Below are 20,786 nucleotides of genomic sequence, written 5' to 3'. Positions count from 1 at the left end.
GTGACAGGAGTGTTGGTGTTGTCGCCAGTATGAAGTATGGGTATACAGAGGCGTTAATTAGCCCACACAAAATGCGTGGCGTGACTTGCGCGTCGGGCCATGTCGCGGCCGCATCGGGAGCAGGGAGGGGCCCGAGAGTCCTTTTCAGTGTACGGAGTACTGTCACCATCATATCGCTTCATGTGCGTGATGCAGCGCTGCGGAAGCATGGAGCGCCAGTTTCTCATCCCGAGCTCTTATCCGTGTAGTTGAAAGTATCCTTCGCCCTCGAGTTGGTAAATCACGTGGCACAGTAGCCACTACTCTGTGTTTACGCAAGTCGAGCTTGCTACGAGACGAAACGATCAGGCCAAGTCGTGTATGTGACTGCAGCCAGCCGCCGGTACAACTACAACCGAGTACAAAAGATAGTTGCGCAGCAACGTGTTTCATCTTGAGTTGGGTGTAATTCCAAGGACTTTTACGTGAATATTATACTATAAAAGCCAATTTGAACCTTGAAGCTAAAAGTATGTAAGAAATGATGATAATAATAATAATAATAAATAAAATAAAAAGGCTCGACATCACATGCCCGACGTCAATGCACCTTCCATGACTGGCTTGCCCCGGGTGGGGCGAGCGGGGCCTCGGGCACGTCCCTGCCCGCAGTAACGCCGATCCGGCCCGTTGATGGCGGACTCGAAAAAAAGTCGAATGTTTGCTCGCAGAACCATCCACGACCCAGCAATACTCGGGCTCGTTAATTTCCCGGCGCCTTGGATGCCCTTCAAAGGCCCGTTGGTCCGTCGTCATGGCCAAGGACAAAAAGAAGAACTCCGACGCCAAGAAAGCTAAAAAGGTACGGCATTACCTACCATTCCTCCTGTTTCGCCTCTTTGCTCCAGGGCACAACCAACCAGTTTTTTTTTTTTTTTAGTTTTTTTTTTTGGCCTCTTCTCCCTTCGACTGACTACCGACATTCCTCGTACCTAGGCCGAAAAGGCTGCCAAACAGGCCAGCAAAGGCGCGAAAAAGGCCAAGACCAAAGCTGCCAGGATCGACGGCAGCGACGCCGAGGATGTCGACCTCGACGCTGTTCTCGAAGCGTACCGCCGCCAACAGGAGCAGTTCCTCAAAATCACCGAAACCGTGTGTCACGGCCCGCCTCGACCGAGGGCTGCTTCCACGTTGATGGCCTCGCCCACGGATGCAAACAGCCTGCTCTTGTTTGGGGGGGAATACTTCGACGGGTCTCTGGCACAGTTCTACAATGACCTGCACATCTACAACATCCAGCGCGATGAGTGGCGCTGCGTCACCTCGCCAAACGCCCCGTTGCCTCGCTCCGGACATGCGTGGACTCGTGCCTCGAACCCCAACCACGTCTACCTGTTTGGCGGCGAGTTCTCCTCGCCGAAACAGGGCACTTTCCACCACTATTCCGACTTTTGGAGGCTGGAGCCCGCCACCAGGGAGTGGACCAAGATTGATGTCAAGGGCAAGGATAAGAGCCCGTCCGCGCGGAGCGGCCATCGCATGACCTACTGGAAGCAGTACATCGTCTTGTTCGGCGGCTTTCAAGACACCTCCAACCAGACCAAGTATTTGGCAGACTTGTGGATCTTCGACACCGTAAACTTTGTCTGGCACTGCCCGACGTTGCCGCAGGCGCAGCTCAAGCCCGACGCCCGATCCTCCTTTACTTTGCTCCCGTGCGAGTCGGGCGCCGTGCTCTACGGCGGTTACTCGCGTGTAAAGGCAACCGTCAACCTGAAGAAGAGAGCGGGGAAGTCTCAAAGCCAGGCACAAAAGAATGTCCTGGTTGCCAAGATCCACGACGACTGCTTCTTCCTGAGAATGGCGCTACCCCCGGCCGACGCCAACCCCAGCACGCCCCCGACTGTGCGGTGGGAGCGAAGGAAAAAGCCGGCCAACCCTCCCAACCCGGCTCGAGCCGGAGCCACCATGACCTTCCACAAGGGACGGGGCATCCTGTTCGGGGGCGTGCACGACGTTGAAGCGGGCGAGGAGGGTATGGACAGCGAGTTTTTCAACCAGCTTTTCGCATGGAACATTGAACGCAACAGGTTCATGCCCCTGGGTCTTCGCAAGCCCCGTCAGCAAAGGAAAGCCGCTCCCGAACCGCCACGCACAGGCCGTCGTGGCCGCGCCCAGGCCAATGAAGAGGAGCTGCTGAGGCAACTGGCCGCCCTCGAAACGGGTGCTTCCCTCGACGACGTTGCCGGGATGGAGATTGAAAGACCAGGGGAACCAGAGGAAGAGGAGATGCCAGCCAAAGAAATGCCAGTGACCATGGAGCCACCCCATGTTCGTTTCAATGCGCAGATGGCTGTGCAGGATGACGTTCTTTACATATACGGCGGAACGTTTGAGAAGGCTGATCGTGAATTCACGTTTGACGACTTGTACGCCATTGATTTGAGCAAATTGGATGGATGCAAGGAGATTTTCAGCCGCCCGGTACAAGACTGGATCGTGAGTGGTGGCCTCGCCGTGTTTACCCCTTGATTTATTTGCTAACTCTAGGTAGGAATCCGAAGATGAGGATGAAGAGGATGACGACGAGGATGATGAAGAAGGCGAAGAAGAAGAAGAAGAAGAAGAAGACGAAGACGAAAGAGGAGACCAAGAGGACGATGACGACGAATCTGAACAGCTGCATACTCCCAGCAAGCGCAAAAACCAGGATGCCGTTTCGGATACCGCCTCCGAAGAAACAACGTCTACTCTGTCCGGAGAAGACGACGCGGAAACGGCCGCCACGTCTGTGGACGACGGTCTACCGCACCCTAGAGTAAGCTACACGCCCATTGTTTTCTTTTTGTTTTCTTGCCCCGAAACGGCGACGCAGACGCAGTGGTGCTGACAGAGCACGGGCAGCCGTTTGAATCCCGTCGCGATTTCTTTGTCCGCACATCAGCCGAGTGGCAGGAAATCCTCATGACCAGTCTCCGCTGGAACAAGATCCAGCCCGAGACACTGGCCATCAAGGAGATCAAGGCCAAGGCGTTTGAGCTCAGCGAGGAGAAGTGGTGGGATTGCCGGGAGGAGATTACCGCTCTGGAGGAGGAGCAGGAGGCCGCAGGCATCCAGGAGGTCGTCAGCTTGGCGGAGAGGGGGGATGCCGGCGCCGGCGGTGCGAGGAGGAGATGACGCGGCACGCACGTACGGAGTACGTGCGGTGATGACTCGGCCGACCCTGTCAGTAGAGAGCTGACGTTGCGCCGGTGGCCGCCGGCTCATCCGACGTCACGCATCCTATTCCTCAACGAGAAGACCCGCATCAGGCGTGAAGACGGCGTTGCTGCCACGCGACAGCGGGGGGCACCGAAGCCAGATATCACGTACGGAGTAGATGATGGTAAAAAGCCTTGATTGAGCTGCAAGAGCGAGGACTGTGTGCGCCCTGTAAAAAGGGGCGCTCGGGTCCGTGCTTCGTGTGCGCACTGTCCTAATTCCGTGCGCCTACGTGCCCAAATACCGCTTTGCCGTGCGCCAGATGCCCCGGCGTTTGCGCGGCTCGTCGTTTGCAGGCGGTCAAGGTGAAGGAAACCGCGCGCTCCCCGACAACGGCACGCAACTTATCTCGTGTCCGAACCAAACAAAGCCCGGCCGCGGCCCGGCGCAAGCAGCTTCGTCCTCCGCAAACCCAGGCATCACCAGGGCCGCCCACTCCCTCCGTCTTGCTGCCCCCACCACCGGCCAGTCACGTCCCCTGCCTCCCCGGGGGCGGATACTCCCTGCCGTCCCTCTCGATCCTCGGCTCGCACGTACACCTCTCCGCGGGCGGCACTCCATCCATCACCGTGGGCACGTGGTTCCCGCATCCCCACCACGTCGTCTTTTCTTTTGGCGCGCAAAGAACACACGAGACCCGCGTCAGCAAATGCTCAAAAAAGGTTTTCCTTGTCGCGCGGGGCGGCGAACGGCGGGCGTCGGGCGTCGGGCAGCAACTTACTGCATGTGTCGCACGTGGCTTTTCGGCACATGGTGGCCCGTGGCACAAAGAGGCAAATACTACTCCGTAGAATGGTTGCCTCGGGCCCTTGGAGCACACGAGGGGCAGGCGGTGCGCCGTCGACGTTTATATAGCTGGCGCACATGCTCCGTGCGGAGCAGCTGGCTGCCTGGCGTGGCGGGGCTGCCTCTCTCGGCGATTGGCTGCCGCCGCGGGGGTGCGGAGACCCCGGGAGGTCGCCGATGCCAGGGGGGGTTCGAACCGGCCGGCGACCGGGCCCTCGCGGCCGCGCTGGGCTTGGGGCTGGCTCGCGAGTCGTGTCGTGTGCCGTGCATGTCCGGCAGTCGGATGGCTTCGCCGGACCAATGGTCCAGACGCATCACGTCGAGCACGTCCACTCCAAGCAAATCATGCAGTACTCGGCACCAATGGGGTACTAATGGCTTCCCCCGTCCCTCAACGACGATAGTTACATGCGCCAGAAATGCAGCAAACGGGTCCGTCCGACCCCCAAGAAACCCCTCCGTATCCAAGCAACACAGCCCCTACGCGCCAGTCTGCGCGGCCGTCTCGCTTTCCACCAACGCCCTGATCAGATTGATGGCGAGCTCACGGCCCTGCGTGACAAACGCCTCGGACGAGTCCGACGGTACGTGCAAGAACACCACCTTGCGCGGCCGCTTCTCCTTGTACAGTTGCGCCAGGGAAGAATAGTAGATGAAGTCGCAGAGGTACCGGCCCGGGTCCTCTGAAACGCGCAGGTCCATGTCCTTCTGCTCGCTCCCACGCTCCCCCCCGACCAGCCGTGCGTTAGCCCTCGTGAAGAAAAAGAGAACAAACGAACAAACAGCCAAGGAAACACGGAGAAAAGAAACTGTCGGCCCAAAAGAAGCCGGGCCTACAAAGGCCGTCGAGAAAAAGGGAAAAGGCGGTAGACATACCGAGCTATGTGCCTGCCACCGCTTGTGAACATCGTCCACGTCAAACTCCGTCAGAATCTCATCCGGCAGGCCGTACCAGATCCAGTCTCGGTCGTCGGGTCTCCCCTCGGGCCCGTCGGCCAGCAGCTCGCCGTCCACGTCCGGCGTCTTGTACCCCCTCCTGTGAGCCCTCCGCTCGATCTGGTACAAGGGCCGGGGGCCGGCCATGCCGATGTGGATTGCCATGTCGATCTTGTGGCCGTGGTAGTCGGTGTCCCAGAACCCGGGCACCAGATCTCGTACCACCTTGTAGTTGACGCGAATTGGCTCGGGGTGCACGAGGATGCGGACGCGCGGCGGGGGGTCGCGGGAGCCGCCGCCGCCGCCGTCCTTGGCTCCCAGCGGTGTGAGGTGAGGCGGGATGCCCTTGGCAATCTCCCACGACGGGTTGACGGGATATTGCTCCCGGAAGGCCTGCTCGTGTGGTCAGCTTCCCCCTTTCGGCGTGTGGTGGTGGTGGTGGTGGTGGTGGCGGTGGTTGTTGTTGTTTTCAACGGCAACGGGGACAGGGGGGCGGTAGTGCTACGTACGCCGAATGCGGTGACGAGAACCGTCAGTTCGTTTTGGTCTTTACTTTGTGAGCCCATCGTCGGTCGACAGACGGCCTTGGGTCGAGGATCGTGCAGTGAGCTGTCTGTGACTCCGTCGTTGTTTGCCGCCCGCGAGATGAGCCGACGGATGCCGGGATGTGGCTTCTGACGGCTGAGGGAAAACGCTGTGTCCGGCGACGAGGTCGAGCGGCGCTGCGTATTACGCTGCCGAGGGTGGTATTGGTACTTCAAATTATCGTCCGAGAAAAAGCACCAGAGTTGCAAGATTCACATCACCATGGTGAAGTCATGTTTGATAACCAGGTTCGAGTTGGTGCGTACTCCGTAGACGTGGGGTAATTCCATGCCCAACTGGGGAAGGAGGGGGTGGATTCTTTTTCTTGCCGACACATTCATCGGACGATCTCATCTCCAGTGCAGGGTAGCCCAGAGACGAGGCGGAGCCTAACCCCGAGCGGAAGTCCCGCAGGCGGACCTTCCGAGTGGGGACTCCGGTCTTGAGCACGGTCCGCGACGGTGAGCGGTGTCGCCCCGGGGAACATCATGGCTTCGCTTCGAATCCCCCCGACTTTGACCCCTGGAACAGATTTAGGACGCTTAGGGCCACGATGTGAAAGCGCTTCTTTATACACCGTCAAGGCGCTCGGTACGTGTCCCCCCTTCCCGCTCAACCCGGTTACAAGTTACAACCAACTACAGCATCGAGCATCGACAATGGGCTCGCAACACGGCTACGCCCAACCGCCTCAGCAGGCCTCCTTCGACGGGTTTCTCTTCGACATGGACGGCACGCTGATAGACTCAACGGAAGCAATTGTCAAGCATTGGCACACGTTAGCTCTCTCCCCTCAGCCGCTTTCCCCGCCAACTCACCCGACTCGCAAAAGGCGGGCGCACGTCGCAAAGGGGCCCTAACTAACCTTTTATAGAACTGGCACCGAGCTCGGGCTCGATCCAGAAGAGATTCTGAAGACGTCCCATGGTCGAAGGAGCATTGACACGTTGAACATGATGGCTCCGCATAAAGCTACGTGGGATTGTAGGCATCCCCCTCCTCTCACGCCTCGCCGTCCTGCCGTGATTTTACTCGCCTGGGCCTCGACGACGCAATGTAGTAAGAGACACTGACACGCCGCAGACGTGAGGGAGGTGGAAGGACGACTGCCCGTTTTATACGGCGACCTCGCCTCCGAAATCCCAGGCGCAAGAAGCCTCTTGGACGCGCTCATCGCCCAGTCGGCGCCGTGGGCAATCGTCACCTCTGGCACGGAGCCCCTCGTGCTGGGTTGGTTGAAGCGTCTCGAGCTCGCCATTCCGGAGCACCTCGTCACCGCCGAGTCTGTTGAGAAGGGCAAGCCGGACCCCACGTGCTACCGCATGAGCCTGGAGAAGCTGGGCCTCCAGCGCCGGCCTGGGCGAGTCCTCGTCTTGGAGGATTCTCCCGCAGGTATCAAGGCCGGCAAGGCAGCCGGGTGCAGGGTCATTGGATTGACGACGAGCCACACTGTCGAGCAGGTTCTTGCCGCAGGGCCGGACTGGGTAGTTCAGGATCTGGAGTCGGTCCGGGTCGTTGGACGGGACAAGGGGAGCGTGACGATTGAGATTATGAATGCCTTGGTGCAATAAAAATAAACGAGCACAGAGGTGTGATAGAGAAGCAACAGACCTGGCGGCTCGACAAAAGTGCTGTGTATGTCTTGGCCGGTAAAACAGGTCATTTGATGATGCCCGCCCCTGCGATGACATCCGGCCAAAGCGAGGGCGGAATCGTTGAGCGGGCATACCACCAGAAGGATTTAAGCTTCAACTAGTCAGGGACGCGGCATTCCCGCCAGCATTTCGCATACTACGTACTAGAAGCAATGCCCTTTGTCGGTTTAAGGTTGCCTTCCTGAGTCCTGAGTCGTGATTGACACGAAACAAGGCGCCAGACCAGTTGCGAGAGATCCCGAAAAAGTCCACAAAAAAGGTCTCAGAGCTGCGAACCGTTCGCCGAAAATTCGCCCGGCAGAGTTCATCTGCCTTGCTTCTGAGCCAGATCAATCGCTTCGGATGCAGATCATTTCCGGCGCAGTCTCACAGTGCCGTCACACCTGGGGGGGGGGGGAGTCTCATCTTAAAAACCCATCCCTTCTCTGACTTTCACGACACGTCGCGCAAGCCTTTCACAGTGAAGTCTTCGGTCGCACTCGCGTCGCGATAATCGCCCGGGGGAGGGAGGCGATTGAAAAACCCTTAAAGGGTCCCTTGATTCGGTGTCGCACATGATATGACAACAGTTCGTACTGTGTCTGAGCCTTATTCGACCTCGTCGATGCGGATTTGCTTCTTCCTTTTTCTTTTCAGCCATTAGCGCTACCGCGTCGTTGAAAGATGCCCAGCATTCGGATCAGGTTTATACGTACAGCTGGAGACGATGTTTGACTCAAGAGTCGAGCTTGACCTATATTGCCCCGGTTTCTAACAAGTCCCCAACTTCATTCTTTGGTCTGTCTGTTGACCCCTTTGTTGCCGAGCCAGTCACAGACAGTTGTGATACGACGGGCTGCGACTGTGGTTCCGAGTCCCGACTCTGCCCACACAACTCGTCCTGGATGCGGGCGACAGGGGACGAATACTATTGCGAGGGATCCTCGGAACGTGGCATAGTTAGTTACCAGGCCCTGATATTGCTCACATGTTTGACTGTGCCGGTTGGTCGCGCGCTCCCTTTGCTCCGAACCGGGGAGGGGGGGAGTCTGGTGGTCTTTCCATGTGCCAACGACAACATGACAATCGACCAAAGTTGAGGTTTCGTTGCAGCAAAAATAGGATTTACATTCACTGTACCGAGTATCCCATGTTCCCTCTAGAAACGGGACGGATCTTGACCCTTTGGTTTCCATCGGAGCAGCTCGGCGTCCACAGAGTGGCGCTCCCCTCCCAGCTCGCAGAGTTTGTGCTGCCTGCGAAAACAGCCCGACTGGCAGCCAACATGGCTCGTGGGCAGGAAACGGTCACCGAAAAGATGCAGAAGGTCTGCATTGCATTCTGCGGTACGGAGTAGGACGTTGCTCCATGGTCGCGCACCTGCAGGAACGCCTGTTTGCGGAGAAACAAGACGGTGCTTACTCTGTACGGAGTCACATTGTCCTTGACTAGCTGCTGTCCGGTACAGTCAGAAGGACGTCGAGGTCAGGTCTGCCAAAAATCTTGACTGCTGTGGTCAAAAGCCGAGCCGACAATGAAGCTACTCCGCGCAACCGTGGTATATACGAAGAGGAAGGTGTCTACACGGTGCGTTCGAATCTCGTACGACGAGGTGTCTGTGCCCTCGACAGACTGATAAGAACCAAGGTCCTGCCATCCCCATCCTACTGTCATCTCGACTCGTTGAGGGGGCGACCGTTCGCTTGCATCACACAGTAAGTATGACCACCTCCTGAGAATCATTGAGCCCCCAAGCCTGCACCTGCACCTGCAGCTGCACCTTACATGACCTGAAAACGCACGACAGTGATGAGTACTCCGTACTTGAGTAGATGAAAGATACAGCCTACTTAAGTATGCCCAGGTCTCCACTAGCCGCCACAATGGCGCTACTTCAATGCCGGGAGACATGTTGCTCGGATACGACGACGCCCAGCCCTCTCAAATGTACGGAGGGAGTAGTAGCGCACACACATTGTGCCAGGCGAATCAGACGGACTGCGCTGACACGCTGAGCCTGCACGTCGCCATTTCTGGATAAACACTTCCTTTGGTCATGCGTGCAACAGAGTTCAAAGCTCGCAACAAGTCCAATTTCGATCCGCTCCTTGGTCCGTGGTATCATCCGCACGTCTCTTTCTTTTTCTTTCCCATTCCTTTTTTTCTTTGGCTTGCACACGACTGGTCCACTCCACGATTGCTTTCGATTACCGAGGACAGTCGTACGTACGTCGTCGTGATGCAGGTGCGTGGTTGAACAATGGCAAACATGGTTGACGCTGCTTGCACCGGCGAATTCATGTTCACCTCTGAGCCCCGACACTTATACATGTCGAGCAGATACAATCATGTTTCAACGAATCGTGAGCCAAGGACAAGCTGTAGGCTGTGTGCTGTAGGCTGGAGCTGTGCTGTGCCATTGTAGCCGATGTTTTTCGGGCGCGATCTCCTGTCGCCTCCCTCCACACTGAAGTCGTCCCCTGCCTTCAATTCCCTTGTTGGATGGTTGCTAGGTCATTGTACGCATGTAGTACATGCATGCATGCAGACATACATACAACGCACACACCCACGCTCGCAACTCCCCTGACGGCCAGTTTCCACTCTGTAAAGATGTTTTAAAAAATGACAAGTGACAAATTTGGACTGACCAAGCCTGCAAGGTCAAAGTCCCAAGACGGCAACTCTTCATCGGCGCCAACGGGCGGCCGCTTCGAAGCGGAGTTTGCTGCGTGAGCATCTTGTCATCATCGCCGCCACCTACTTTGATGAATATGTCTTGGGTATAATTATATCCTCTCTATGGGTCAGTGTTCGCCAGAACAGGCGAGAAGCCACAGGTTGGCAAGTGCCGTGCCGCGGGCAATTCAGCCTCTTCTCAGCCTTCAGGGCTGTCAGGTGGGCTGGGGTATACCACCGCTGTCCTATTGTTGCGGAAGGATTTGTCGGTAATGAGTGGGCTGATGCTGGCCTCATGGACGCCTTGTTCAAAATGATGCCAATTTCAATTAGACTGGTCCCGGGTTGCTTCTGGCAGGTTGGCGTGATCATCGAGACTTTTCGGAGACGCGTGGAGCTCTCCACGAGCACTTGGTAGTTCCATCACACACGTGGCCGCCGGGGGGGTGTCCTCCTTGCCAAGGGCCTTGACAAGAGCGGGCGAGCCGTAACGATCCTCCGTTTGAATCCATGGGCCTTCTGCGAGGAGGTGCTTACGAGTGGGAACGCACAGGATAGGCCTCGTGACTGGTCTGCTGAGACGTCCGTCGGCGAGCCGTAAGGTGTTTTGGGCATCCGACCTTTGACGTCTGTCTTTCCTTACGCGATGCCCATCTGGGTGGCTCCGTGTCACTCGAGTTCGAGGCCCAAGCCGAAGGTGGGGAGGTTCGTTCGCGCGCCCCGGCATGGGCAACGTTGCTCACCTTGCTCTGGGCCTTCACTCTTGACCAACTAGCAGCCTGAATTCTGAATCGATCCCCGCAGTGATCCAATGCCATGGGCTGAGTGATGAGTGGCATCAGGGTTATGAACGGCTGTCAAAGCGATGAGACTAGCGCATTGCCCAACCTCTTGTCTGGGCGCTTGATTTTGCTTTATTTGGACAAGCCTTTTTCGACTCCCGCGAATCGGCAGCCGTCGTTGACATGTCCACATGTCTGAGAGGTCGCACAATCGTCCGGACTGCTGTAAACTTGTTGGCGGCGGTCGGATTACTCCCAACTGCCGACTGTTTTCTTTGCTTGTGACTTTTGCCAGCAGTTTCTGGCACCAGAGCCAACGAGCGCCGAGACACATGAATCCTGAACTGTCGATAAGAGCCCTCTGCAAGAATGGTGCTGCTTCGTCTTTCAGCCTCCCCAACGAATCCCCGTCAGCCCACTTTAACGGGCAAGGCAAATGAAAGGTGCAGGACTGCAGATTGTGAGCACCATACGTCCACCCACAGTGAACCGTCTGGTACGGAGTACTGACATGAACACCTCGACGGGCCCCCGGAAGCAATCTGGCATTCTGGTGACGGCGCTGTCGAGGCTCACCGTCAACGCTTTGGGAAAAGGCGCCACGGTTCATATTGAGTGTGGAGAACTGTTCCTTCTCTCACCTGCAAGTTCCGTAGGCTCGTTCCATGCCCAACAGCACACCAGAGGGAGGGAAAACAGAGGCAGCTGCGCGACGCAATGGCCTTTGTTGACAAGTGCTGCCATGGTATGCAGGGGCGAGCCTCGTACCAAGCTATCGGGACAGGACAGGCCAGGCCGGTATAACCAACTCCTGATTGCCCAAAATTTTCTTCCCGAACGAAAGATACTTCCCAAGCACGGACCGGGCTGTTAATCAATCTGTGACCAAGCGACCGTCCTAAACGGGCCTGCACGGATCGGATGGGATGCCACCGGTTGAACCCTCGAGTTGTTAGGCTTGCTCCGTACTCCGTACTGCACATCCCCCACATTCCGACTTCAGCGGCGACATGGTTGGATATGTGGTTAGCTGCCTTGCAGATCTCTCAGGCTCTCGCAGGCACTCGCAGGCACTCGCCATGGTCTAGGCTTCGACAATCCAGTGAGGCTCAGACAAATCTTCAGGCTGCCCTGCATCTAAGATCCTGCGGGGATTGCCAGCCCTGTGCGCACGTCCTCCTGTCTGGGTGTGGCTGAGGTTATACTAACTTTTTTCTCACTCCGTAGAGAAAAAGGAAAAAGTGAAACAAAAAAGAGAGAAAAGTAAAGGGACTGTTCACAAGCAAGCCAAGCCTGCCTCATTTTGTTTGCATCCAGTTTCCAGGTACATAGTATGTATGGTCCGAGTCGAGATTATTTAGCATTGAGAGAACGTTTCATGACAAGCTCCAAAAATATCGGCAACTCCACGTCGTTGGCTCCGTGCGATGCGTCCAGTATGAGTGGATACTGTCATAATACATCCTAGGTTGGTTCCCCAGCTGAGATTTGAGCGCTTTACGGTGCGGCGTAAGCAGCTTATTGGCCACCTTCACAGTCTATTCGGTCTGTTGATGAAGGCTCGATGATGCTCGATATCGGCACGTGGCAATAGTGGACAGCGACCGTGTTGTACAAACTGTTGGCAACATTCGGGGACACGAATTTGACACCACGCGCAGACCAGGTCGCAGACGGCGAGCATTTTGGCGCCGACGCCCAGCTTGCTCGCCCAACCCAGCCCAACGGGGATCGGCGTCGGTATAGCCTTCCTAGGCTTAACATGAACTAGTTGCCGTGAGGAGAGGGGTCGACATGACTATTTCCTTCAGACTCTGCCTCATGGTACCGGGGTAATGCCTTCCACGATAGTAGAGTAGTGCGCGCGAGAAACGGTTCGCCGACGACTATCTGTATCCTGGCTTTTGCGGACTAATAATTCCTGCTCGTATCACGGCGTAATTGCACAGTTTCGTGGTGCCAAATGACATTACTCACTTTGAAACTAATTCAGCACGGCACAAAACTTCCTAGGTAGGCTTCAGTCAACAATGCGCAGTGGAAGACCAACATTTGAGACGTGGAGCGCTGACGCCATAAGCTTTGCAAGGTTGAGGCTCAGAACCGATACAATACGCACCAAGACAGACGAGTGAGCGACTGACGGGGTCTCAGCCTGACTCAAACAACAGCATGGAGCTGTACTTGCATTGTCGTGATCGTGGCTTCAGCTGTGAAGCCAAATTAACCTAGGAAGCTGTACGGAGTAATTAGGGTCAAATTGGCCTCGCTTTACGCTCAGTTGAAAACAAGGCGCCTGTCATCACAAGTCGAGCGCCATGGCGCTGGGGTGCCGGACAGTGTTCCGACTCTCGGTGCGAGCAATCGACTGAGACTGGAGGCAGATTGGCGGATGGGCGGACTCGAGGACGGTGGGTGAGGTTTGGATGACGACAACAGGCTCTGGAGTTTGGCGGTGGTGGTGACGGAGCACATGGGCCGTGGGGCCGCGTGCGCTCAATGTTCTAGTGACAATCGAGAACCAGGCACCCTGTACTCGGAGTCTGGTACCGCGGTACATTAGCGTTGGGGCGGGCTGTATGAGCGAAAATGCTCTCAACAAATCAGAGGTAGCCCTAAGCGAAGCTAGGCTTGGTTTTGGCGGTGGCACTAGCGAATCCCGGCGTCCCAAATCTCGAGATGCGCGGCACGACTCTCCTGTGTCTGGTAGTCGTCTCTTGAAGCTCATCGTCATCGACCCAGTCATCAGTCAGCAGTCAGCAGTCAGCAGTGCATCCAGACTCCTGTCATCCAGTCATCACCATTCACCGTTGCACTTCAGCAGACCTGTGGTTGGCGTCGACTTGTGACAAGGCACCTTGGGTGGCCAAACAAGCAACAACGGGTTTTAAGTTCTCACCATTCGCTAGCGTCTTAATCAAGCCCCAGAGCTCCCAACCCAACCTCGGTGCCCAATGGCTAGAGACAGAGGCGTTTACGCCGGTGTCTTGGTTTTCTGTTCAACTGTCTGTGCTAAAGGTGACTGCCCGATAGCTGTTAGGAGTCGATGGCTAGCACACCGAGGGTCCGCTAACGACGACATCATACCATAAAGGGGGAGAGTATACAAGTCAGAGCCTGTCGTGTGAATGGCGAGGCCGTGTCGCATAGTCTGGTGCTCTGTGGGTATGTAGCCAGCATCCGTCACCAGTTTTTCCCCAGCGAGGAACTCGACGATCAGGCTGAGAGGACAGTACACCGACGCGTCGTTGCCGTGCCAAATCAGAAGTGACGACAGAAAATGGACAACCGAGATTCTCTGGCGAGGCATGATAGTTTCGGTGGCAAAGGTCGGGAATGCTAAATGAGAAGCCATTCGGATACGGGAAGCCAGGGCAAGGCAAAATCTTTCCACCAGTGTGGTACCTGCCTTGCAAGTTGCAACTGTCATCTACCATCTCTGCGCTGCCTCACCCAGAACCCGGTAAATGAGCTGCGTGCGCTGGTTCCCCGCAGCCCTCGCATGGCCCTGCCATGTGGAGCGTTTATCAACCGGAGCTCGAGATGCCAAAGCTTCAAGGAGAACCGGCAAGACCAGGGACCTACGGCGTACAGAGTCAGTTTACGGAGTAAGGCGCCTAGACCTTCTCGCAAGGTGGCTCATATAACTTGCGACTACTATTACGGCCAATCACCCAGGATGATAGAGCACGAAGCCGATGTTAGACTACCGCCGCAAACATGGCAACCTGGTAGCCGCCACCACACAGACACCACTTTCTTCTTAAAGCAAGGTAACGGACAGGGCTGTCGGCCAACGGGTTCGGAACCTTCCATGCGGTGGGTTGCATTCGATCCTCTAACAGCCTAGCTCGCCCTACTCCCTGCATGCACATGGCAGCAGAACAAAAATGCAAAGAAGCAGAGGCACAGCCAGGGCCCTAAGCGATCAATGACCCGGAGAAAAGCAAGACATACGGACTCGAGACACTTGAAGAGAAACTAATGCCGAGGACGGCGCGGAATAGTAATATTGCTTGGCAAGGAGAGGAAAAGAAAGAAGTGGTTGACATGCGTTGAATGACAATGCACGCAGGGTACGGAGCAGAGCGAAGTTTCTCCCGGCGTGTGCGACACAACCTCCAGGACGGGACGGGGAACGGATAGTCGTCGCGGAGGGCTGCCAAAAACAGAAGGCTCCCGCTCTAAAATAAATGGGGGAATCCCACCGTGAACTCAATCTATTTAAGTAGGAGGGAGGAACCCTACTCGCCCAAATGACCACATACGACGGCGACTGTCAAAAGGAGAGAGACAGAGAGTGAGAGGTCAACTGGTATCGTCAAAGCACAGGTGAGTCGACTGGGACGGGCAACCGGGATGGATGGCTTGCCAAGTGAGCCAGCAGGAAAACAGCGACTGGAGGTTGCACAAAGGCGCCAGAACCAACAAAGCCAACGGATGGGCCATGATCTGTTTAATCTACGCAGCCACCCGGCCTGTGACGTGCAGGCTCAGCCAGGTGTGTGAGGTGTGAGTGTGTGAGCGGATGGGAAAGACGGCCAATGACGAGCGATATCGACGGCGCAGCGCCCACCGAAAGCGGAATCTGCCCAGCCCTCGAGGTTTGGGCCAGAAAAGCCTACGGAGTTGCTTGGTACGGTACTTGGCTATCATGCCTTTCATCTTGTACGGCAGGCAGCCACGGTACGGCGCGCATGCACGCCGTACGGACAAGAGGAGAGTCGAGTCCATTGTACGGAGTTCATAGCATGTTCCGCTCAGCACGGCGCGAACTGCGTCCTGCAGAAGGAGTACGGAGTACCACGCGAGCTCCTTTCGGGATGGGCCCCTGCTGCTCCTTCTTTTTGCGTGGGCCTGGAGGTCTCGTGGAGCGCGGGTGGTCCGCGTCTGTCCATGCTGTACTCCGTTGGCTGCGAGGCAATGAGGGTAAGGGGTGGTCGACATGAACGGCGGCAGGAGGGCGGCGTACACAAGGCGACGGGGCTGGAAGGAGGACTGGGTACGCCGTACCGCGTCCCCGGCGTACATGCGTACTTGGTACGTACCTAAGAAGTACTTGGACGGAGTATGTTGCACTCAGACATACTTGAGTACAGTACGTACGAAGTAGGGAGTACATCTCGCTCTCCATCCACGGTGCATGATACCAGTTGATGGAGATGAGGCAGAGGGAGGTCAGATGGCCCGGCCACTTTCAATGGGCCACGGCAAGAGCCGCGACAAAGAGCGCAGCCTCACTTGCCTGGTTGTACCGAGCATGCAATGACAATAGTAATGGGAACCTCGGTCGCATGGTTGACGCATGCGGACCACGCATGCTCAGATTCGGGCCCTCAGTCAGCCGCGGCTTGATGACGGATACACAGGTGTAGCAGCAAAGGGCCGCGGAGCGTCCGGCCCGTCGCATGCACATGCTCCCCCATCAGTTCGATGCCTGGAAATTTTTGTGCATCAATCGGCCAACAGATGAAGGGGACGAATCTGTCCGCGGCGAGGCTTCTCTCTCACTCAGCCTTTGGCCGAGGTCGCCAGCCACCCTTTCTTTCCCTTCAAGAGGGTTGCCGAAGCGAGAGACTGCGAGGCAAAGAGTACAAAGTGGCTTGGAGCTTGCCCCAGGGCCCGCCCTGGACCATGAATGTGTGTTGCGAGCCATGCACGCATGTCCATATAGTATATTGCAGTCAGGAGTACGGAATCCACGGCACGAGGTGGGGGAAGCATGGGGCGGCCAGCGAAACGGACGTGGTGCATACATCAAGCATGTATGCATATATGCATTCAAGAACGTCAGAGAACTCCCAAGGGCACGTCACGACATTTCGTAGCAGGTACTCACTCCGTGGTTGTCGTGGTGTTGGACAGAGCTGGCGGAGCCGGCGCTGCTGGTCAGACTGACATAATACTATTTCGGGAGGTGCTTGACAGCGTTTAAGCCATATTTGGCGGCGTACGGCGCAAGTCGACGGGCCTCGTCTTCCGTCACTTGGGGCTGGCTGGACGCACCGAGTGAGTGGCAGGAATCTCATGGCGTCGTCATGTCGCTTTGTCGAGGCCATGCGATGCGATCCCTCCAGACACGCTAATAAACGCACCAGACCAGACCGGACGGCGTCGGCGGCGGCGAGGGCAGGCAGGCGGGGCTCCAGACCCAGCGGCAGCCAAGCCCAAAGGAGCTCGCCATGGCCCTTGGCCCATGGACCAGCAGCGCTTGAGACCATTTCCACCGTTGCGAGGAGCGAGAGGAGCGGCCTCCTTGATGAAGAGGGAGTTTGCCAGGGATGACGAGTGATGAGTCCCTCGGGTGCGCTGACTGGACGGGCCACACGCCGCCACTGCCATGGCTCGACCCAGCTTGCCAGCCCACAAGCGTCTCGGACTTGCACACCCTCCCCCGGCTAGTGGGCGGCGTCGGGAGACGGACGAGGCAGGCGGGCAGGCGGGCAGGCCATGAAGATTTGCGTGAGATGGCGTCTGGGCTGTCCATCGCCGCGGTCCATGGACGAGGACGAGGGGCCTGGGGGCCCAGCATGGCGGACCGGCCGGCCGGCCGACCGACCACGACCAGACGGCAAAAACAAAAAGGAAAAAACAGGGCGTGTCCCAAGGCGGTCCAGAGCTGCCTTCCCAACTGCCCCTCCTTCCACATCACCACCCCCCCTGGCCGTTCAAGCCGCTCCTAGAACATTGGCATCACGCACACACGCACACAACCGGACGTGGACTCGACCAGAACACCAGAAGCTGCGCTGCGCTGCGCTGCCCAGCCAGGCAGCCAGGCAGCCAGAGCCGGCCAGACCAGACGGAACCAGCTCGCGAGTCTCTCTCCACGACCCGTCCGACCCCAAACGAGACAACGGCCCTGCCAGCCAAAGCTGGCCACGGCCAGAGATCGTCCTGGAGCTGGAGGGCACAAAGCGCTCCGGAGCCGCCGCCACAGCCTCCCAGCGCCTCCCCTCGTTGCCTCGCGCGCGCTCTCTGCTGCTGGCTCCTTGCCCATGTCCTGGACGTCTGGAGTCTCAGGGTGCTCCATGCCCCCCCCTCTCCGGGCCGCAGTTGCGCACCAAACACGCGCCATCTCACAGCCCACGATGTCCAGGGCCTAGGCCAATGCAGTGCCGGAGAGCACACGCAGAGAGAGGGAGAGGGAGAGCGAGCGAGCGAGCGAGCGTGTGTGCCCGTGTCGTGTGCCCGTTCGTGTCTGTATGTGTACACACCAGACTCCTTCTTTCCCTTCCTTCATTTACCCTCTCTGCCCCTCGCCCAGCTTCTCAATCCCTCGCCGACTCCTCCTCCTCATCCCAGATTTCGTGCCCCCTTGACCAACATCGTCACCGACAGGGCAATACTAGACATTTTTAGCTGGGTAGTGTCTCACCCTTGCCTACCCTTTTCCGACAATCTCTCCATCTTACCATTAGACGCCTTGTCAGTTCGCCTGGGCCATATACCCGACCCTTCTTCATAAAGAGACGACGCCAACTTTGTGGCCCGCTTCCCGGCCTTGAATTTTTGCAAATTCAATAGAGATAACACGTCCGCTCCTTGCCGTCAAAGTTCTGGAAGTCTTTTCAAAAAACTTGCGTCCTTTCGTTAAATCAACACTGCTCTCTTGGTTGGCGCTTACGTGCTGTGTTATCACGTTGCGTTGCTCTTCTTGCCTTACACGTCCTGGCTTGTTCCAGTCTGTTGCCTACAGCACCTCGGGCACGTTGTGCAATCCTCATTGCTTTCGTCCTCCTCTTTGCTTGTTTTTCACAGTCTGGCAGCGCCACACAATGGGACCCTTCTCCCAACAGCAATGGCCGTCATGGCCCTATTCCAACATGGCAGATGCATTTCCGACTTATACGCACTTCTCCAATTATCCCGCCGCCTACCTCCACGATTCTCTGGACCTCTATCAGCCTCACCCCAGCCGGCTGGTCCAACACCACCAGATGCCGAGGGCTACTGAATCGAAACCCCGTCTCTCAAAGGAAGAAGTCGAACTTTTGGAAGCCGAGTTCCAGAAGAACCACAAACCTAGCAGTACGACCAAAAAAGCCCTGGCTGAATCCATGAGGGTCGACAATGCTCGCATCAACGTCAGTACTATCTCGCCATGAATGACAAGCCTGGCATTGCCCCAGTCTCGCGTGCTAACACTTGGAGATAGAACTGGTTTCAAAACAGACGTGCTCGTGAGAAGAAAGAGAACAACATCAGGGAATATGAGGCGAAGCAGCGATTGGAAAAGGAGAGGTCCGAAGCCTCGGAGGGTTCTCAACCTGACAACATGCGTCAACGTGACCTGGTTGCTTCCAGCGCCCCGTTCCCCCAACCAGGCGTGAGCACGAAGCCAGAGTCGGAAGCCGCCTTGTCGCCCTGTCCATCGGGCGAGGCTAATGAGCATAGCCAAAGCGATGAATCTGACCTTCTCTCACCGCTCTCGCTCCCCATGACGCAGGAAATCAGCATTGATGGTCAGGCCAGGTTGAACGGACTCTTGGTCAAGACTGAGCAGGAGGACGATGATAACTGTGCCCTGTCGGACCAGATGGATGAATACTTGGCTATGCAGGATAGGTCCATGCTAGCCGTCGCCTCGAAGGCAGCCGAGCAGCAGTTCCTGGCCGGGTTTGGTGACCAAGACGATGTGGACAGACGTGGGCAAGATGGCGACTCGTCGCCGTTCTCCGACGATTCGGAGCCAAGGTCTCCTGAAGGGGCTGACATTGCCAGTCGCCGAAATCGACGCCCGGCGCCGCTATCCATCGCCGGTGGCCGGAGCCACTCGTACTCGTCTAGAGCTTGCGACTTTTCGAGAGCGGGCGATGGAGCCGTCTCCATGCGCAGGATTTCTTCCAGCACGGGATCGGGCCGTGTGAAAAAGTCTGCTGCCACGCCTCGAAGCCCATTCTTTGACAGAGGTGCAGACATTCTTTTCCAGCGAAGGCATTCGCCCAATGGAATTGCGCGCCAAGGATCTGCGGCACCCCCCACGCCGGACACTCCTGTTGCCCTTCAGCAGCACGGGTCGGTGGATGCTGCCATGCCCTCACTGTACTCGCTCGAAGGCAAGTATACGCCACCCGATGTTGTGATGTCTGATCCTACCTTGCGCACACCACCGACCACTCCAGGCTTTGGCGACTCCCTTTTCCACCTCGGCGCCGGATATGAGCTGGGCATCTCTGAAGAGACCATCGTGGCCCCTGGCATTGACCGAGCCAATCGCGGGCTGGAAATGGCCAGCAACCCTGCGGCGTTTGCCAGCTACATACTCAACAACAACGCACAATGTACAGGTCAACACCAGGTGGCCTCTCTGTTTCCAACACAACTGGGGCAACCTTGTTTTGGTTTCATGGGCACCAGCGGCAACTCTGAGTACAATTGGTCGGACTTGTCACCTTCGGCAACATCCACATGCTCGAATTCACGACAAAGATTCACGGCTCTTGGTCACGTTCAAAACTAGCTTCATCCCCGTACATGACTCTACGCCAGGGTCAGTTGTGTGAATAGTTTACGGTTTTCTTGTTCTTCAACCATGAACAATGCAGGTTCAGCTGCGGTCTAGATTGCCGTGCTGCCAGGCCCTCTACCTGCATGGAAGATCAGATAGACGAGCCTGAGACGTTGGGGGCCCAGGGAGATGTGTCGCGAACCCCCTCTTTTTCTTTTTTCTTTCTGCTTTTGCGCACGCCTTTGCGCATGTAATGAATATCATATTATCATGGGAGGATGGGACCATGGTGTTTTTTGTTTGTAAAAATGTTGTGCAAATTCTTGGCGCTTCGGTACAGCGATGTGAGGAGGGCAAAAATACCCAAGGACAAGGGGATATGATTTACATGGGGCTTATTACAGCCTTTCTCGAGATAATTTTTGGCATAGGCGACCAAAAAGTGGTTCTTTAGCAAGCATTACCCAATTCTGGATGCTGAATACAGTTGACGAGGTGTGTCTGAGCGGTACGGGCTGGTCAAAATCAAACAAGGTGACGGGGGTCCGGGGATCTGGCTGGCGCTGTGCCCTTGGCACTTGCAGGAGAGCGCAATGGGGGATGCAGGTTCGTTCGGAGGTAGACCAACAGCCGACGCCTCGCCACATGGCTGGCATAATAGTTACAAGATGACGTAGCTGACCTCCTGGCTGT

At 56.8% G+C, this 20,786-nt stretch overlaps 4 protein-coding genes across 4 annotated transcripts; 3 read left to right on the top strand and 1 right to left on the bottom strand.

Annotated features, from left to right (window-relative positions):
* Positions 1-793: 793 nt before the first annotated feature.
* MAM_05703 (Kelch-type beta propeller) lies at positions 794-3,156 on the top strand (the record flags this gene model as incomplete). The annotated part of the gene is made up of 4 exons (XM_040824501.1): positions 794-841; positions 976-2,478; positions 2,534-2,797; positions 2,884-3,156. The coding sequence occupies 4 exons, from the start codon at positions 794-796 to the stop codon at positions 3,154-3,156; spliced, it is 2,088 nt and encodes a 695-aa protein (XP_040677480.1).
* A 1,350-nt stretch (positions 3,157-4,506) lies between these two features.
* Positions 4,507-5,528, bottom strand: MAM_05702 (Peptidase C15, pyroglutamyl peptidase I-like protein; the record flags this gene model as incomplete). Its single annotated transcript, XM_040824500.1, has 2 exons — positions 4,507-5,355; positions 5,472-5,528. The coding sequence occupies 2 exons, from the start codon at positions 5,526-5,528 to the stop codon at positions 4,507-4,509; spliced, it is 906 nt and encodes a 301-aa protein (XP_040677479.1).
* A 678-nt stretch (positions 5,529-6,206) lies between these two features.
* Positions 6,207-7,118, top strand: MAM_05701 (2-deoxyglucose-6-phosphate phosphatase; the record flags this gene model as incomplete). The annotated part of the gene is made up of 3 exons (XM_040824499.1): positions 6,207-6,325; positions 6,422-6,531; positions 6,631-7,118. 3 exons carry the CDS (start codon positions 6,207-6,209, stop codon positions 7,116-7,118), a joined length of 717 nt encoding a protein of 238 aa, XP_040677478.1.
* Positions 7,119-18,468: 11,350 nt separating this feature from the next.
* Positions 18,469-20,105, top strand: MAM_05700 (Homeodomain-like protein; the record flags this gene model as incomplete). Its single annotated transcript, XM_040824498.1, has 2 exons — positions 18,469-18,729; positions 18,801-20,105. 2 exons carry the CDS (start codon positions 18,469-18,471, stop codon positions 20,103-20,105), a joined length of 1,566 nt encoding a protein of 521 aa, XP_040677477.1.
* Between the last annotated feature and the right edge of the window lie 681 nt (positions 20,106-20,786).

Source organism: Metarhizium album (genome assembly GCF_000804445.1).
Source record: "Metarhizium album ARSEF 1941 chromosome Unknown scaffold_15, whole genome shotgun sequence".
NCBI classification, from domain to species: Eukaryota; Fungi; Ascomycota; class Sordariomycetes; order Hypocreales; family Clavicipitaceae; genus Metarhizium; species Metarhizium album.
The sequence above is the reverse complement of the archived record's forward strand: the minus strand, read 5'-3'. Positions and strand labels throughout refer to the sequence as shown.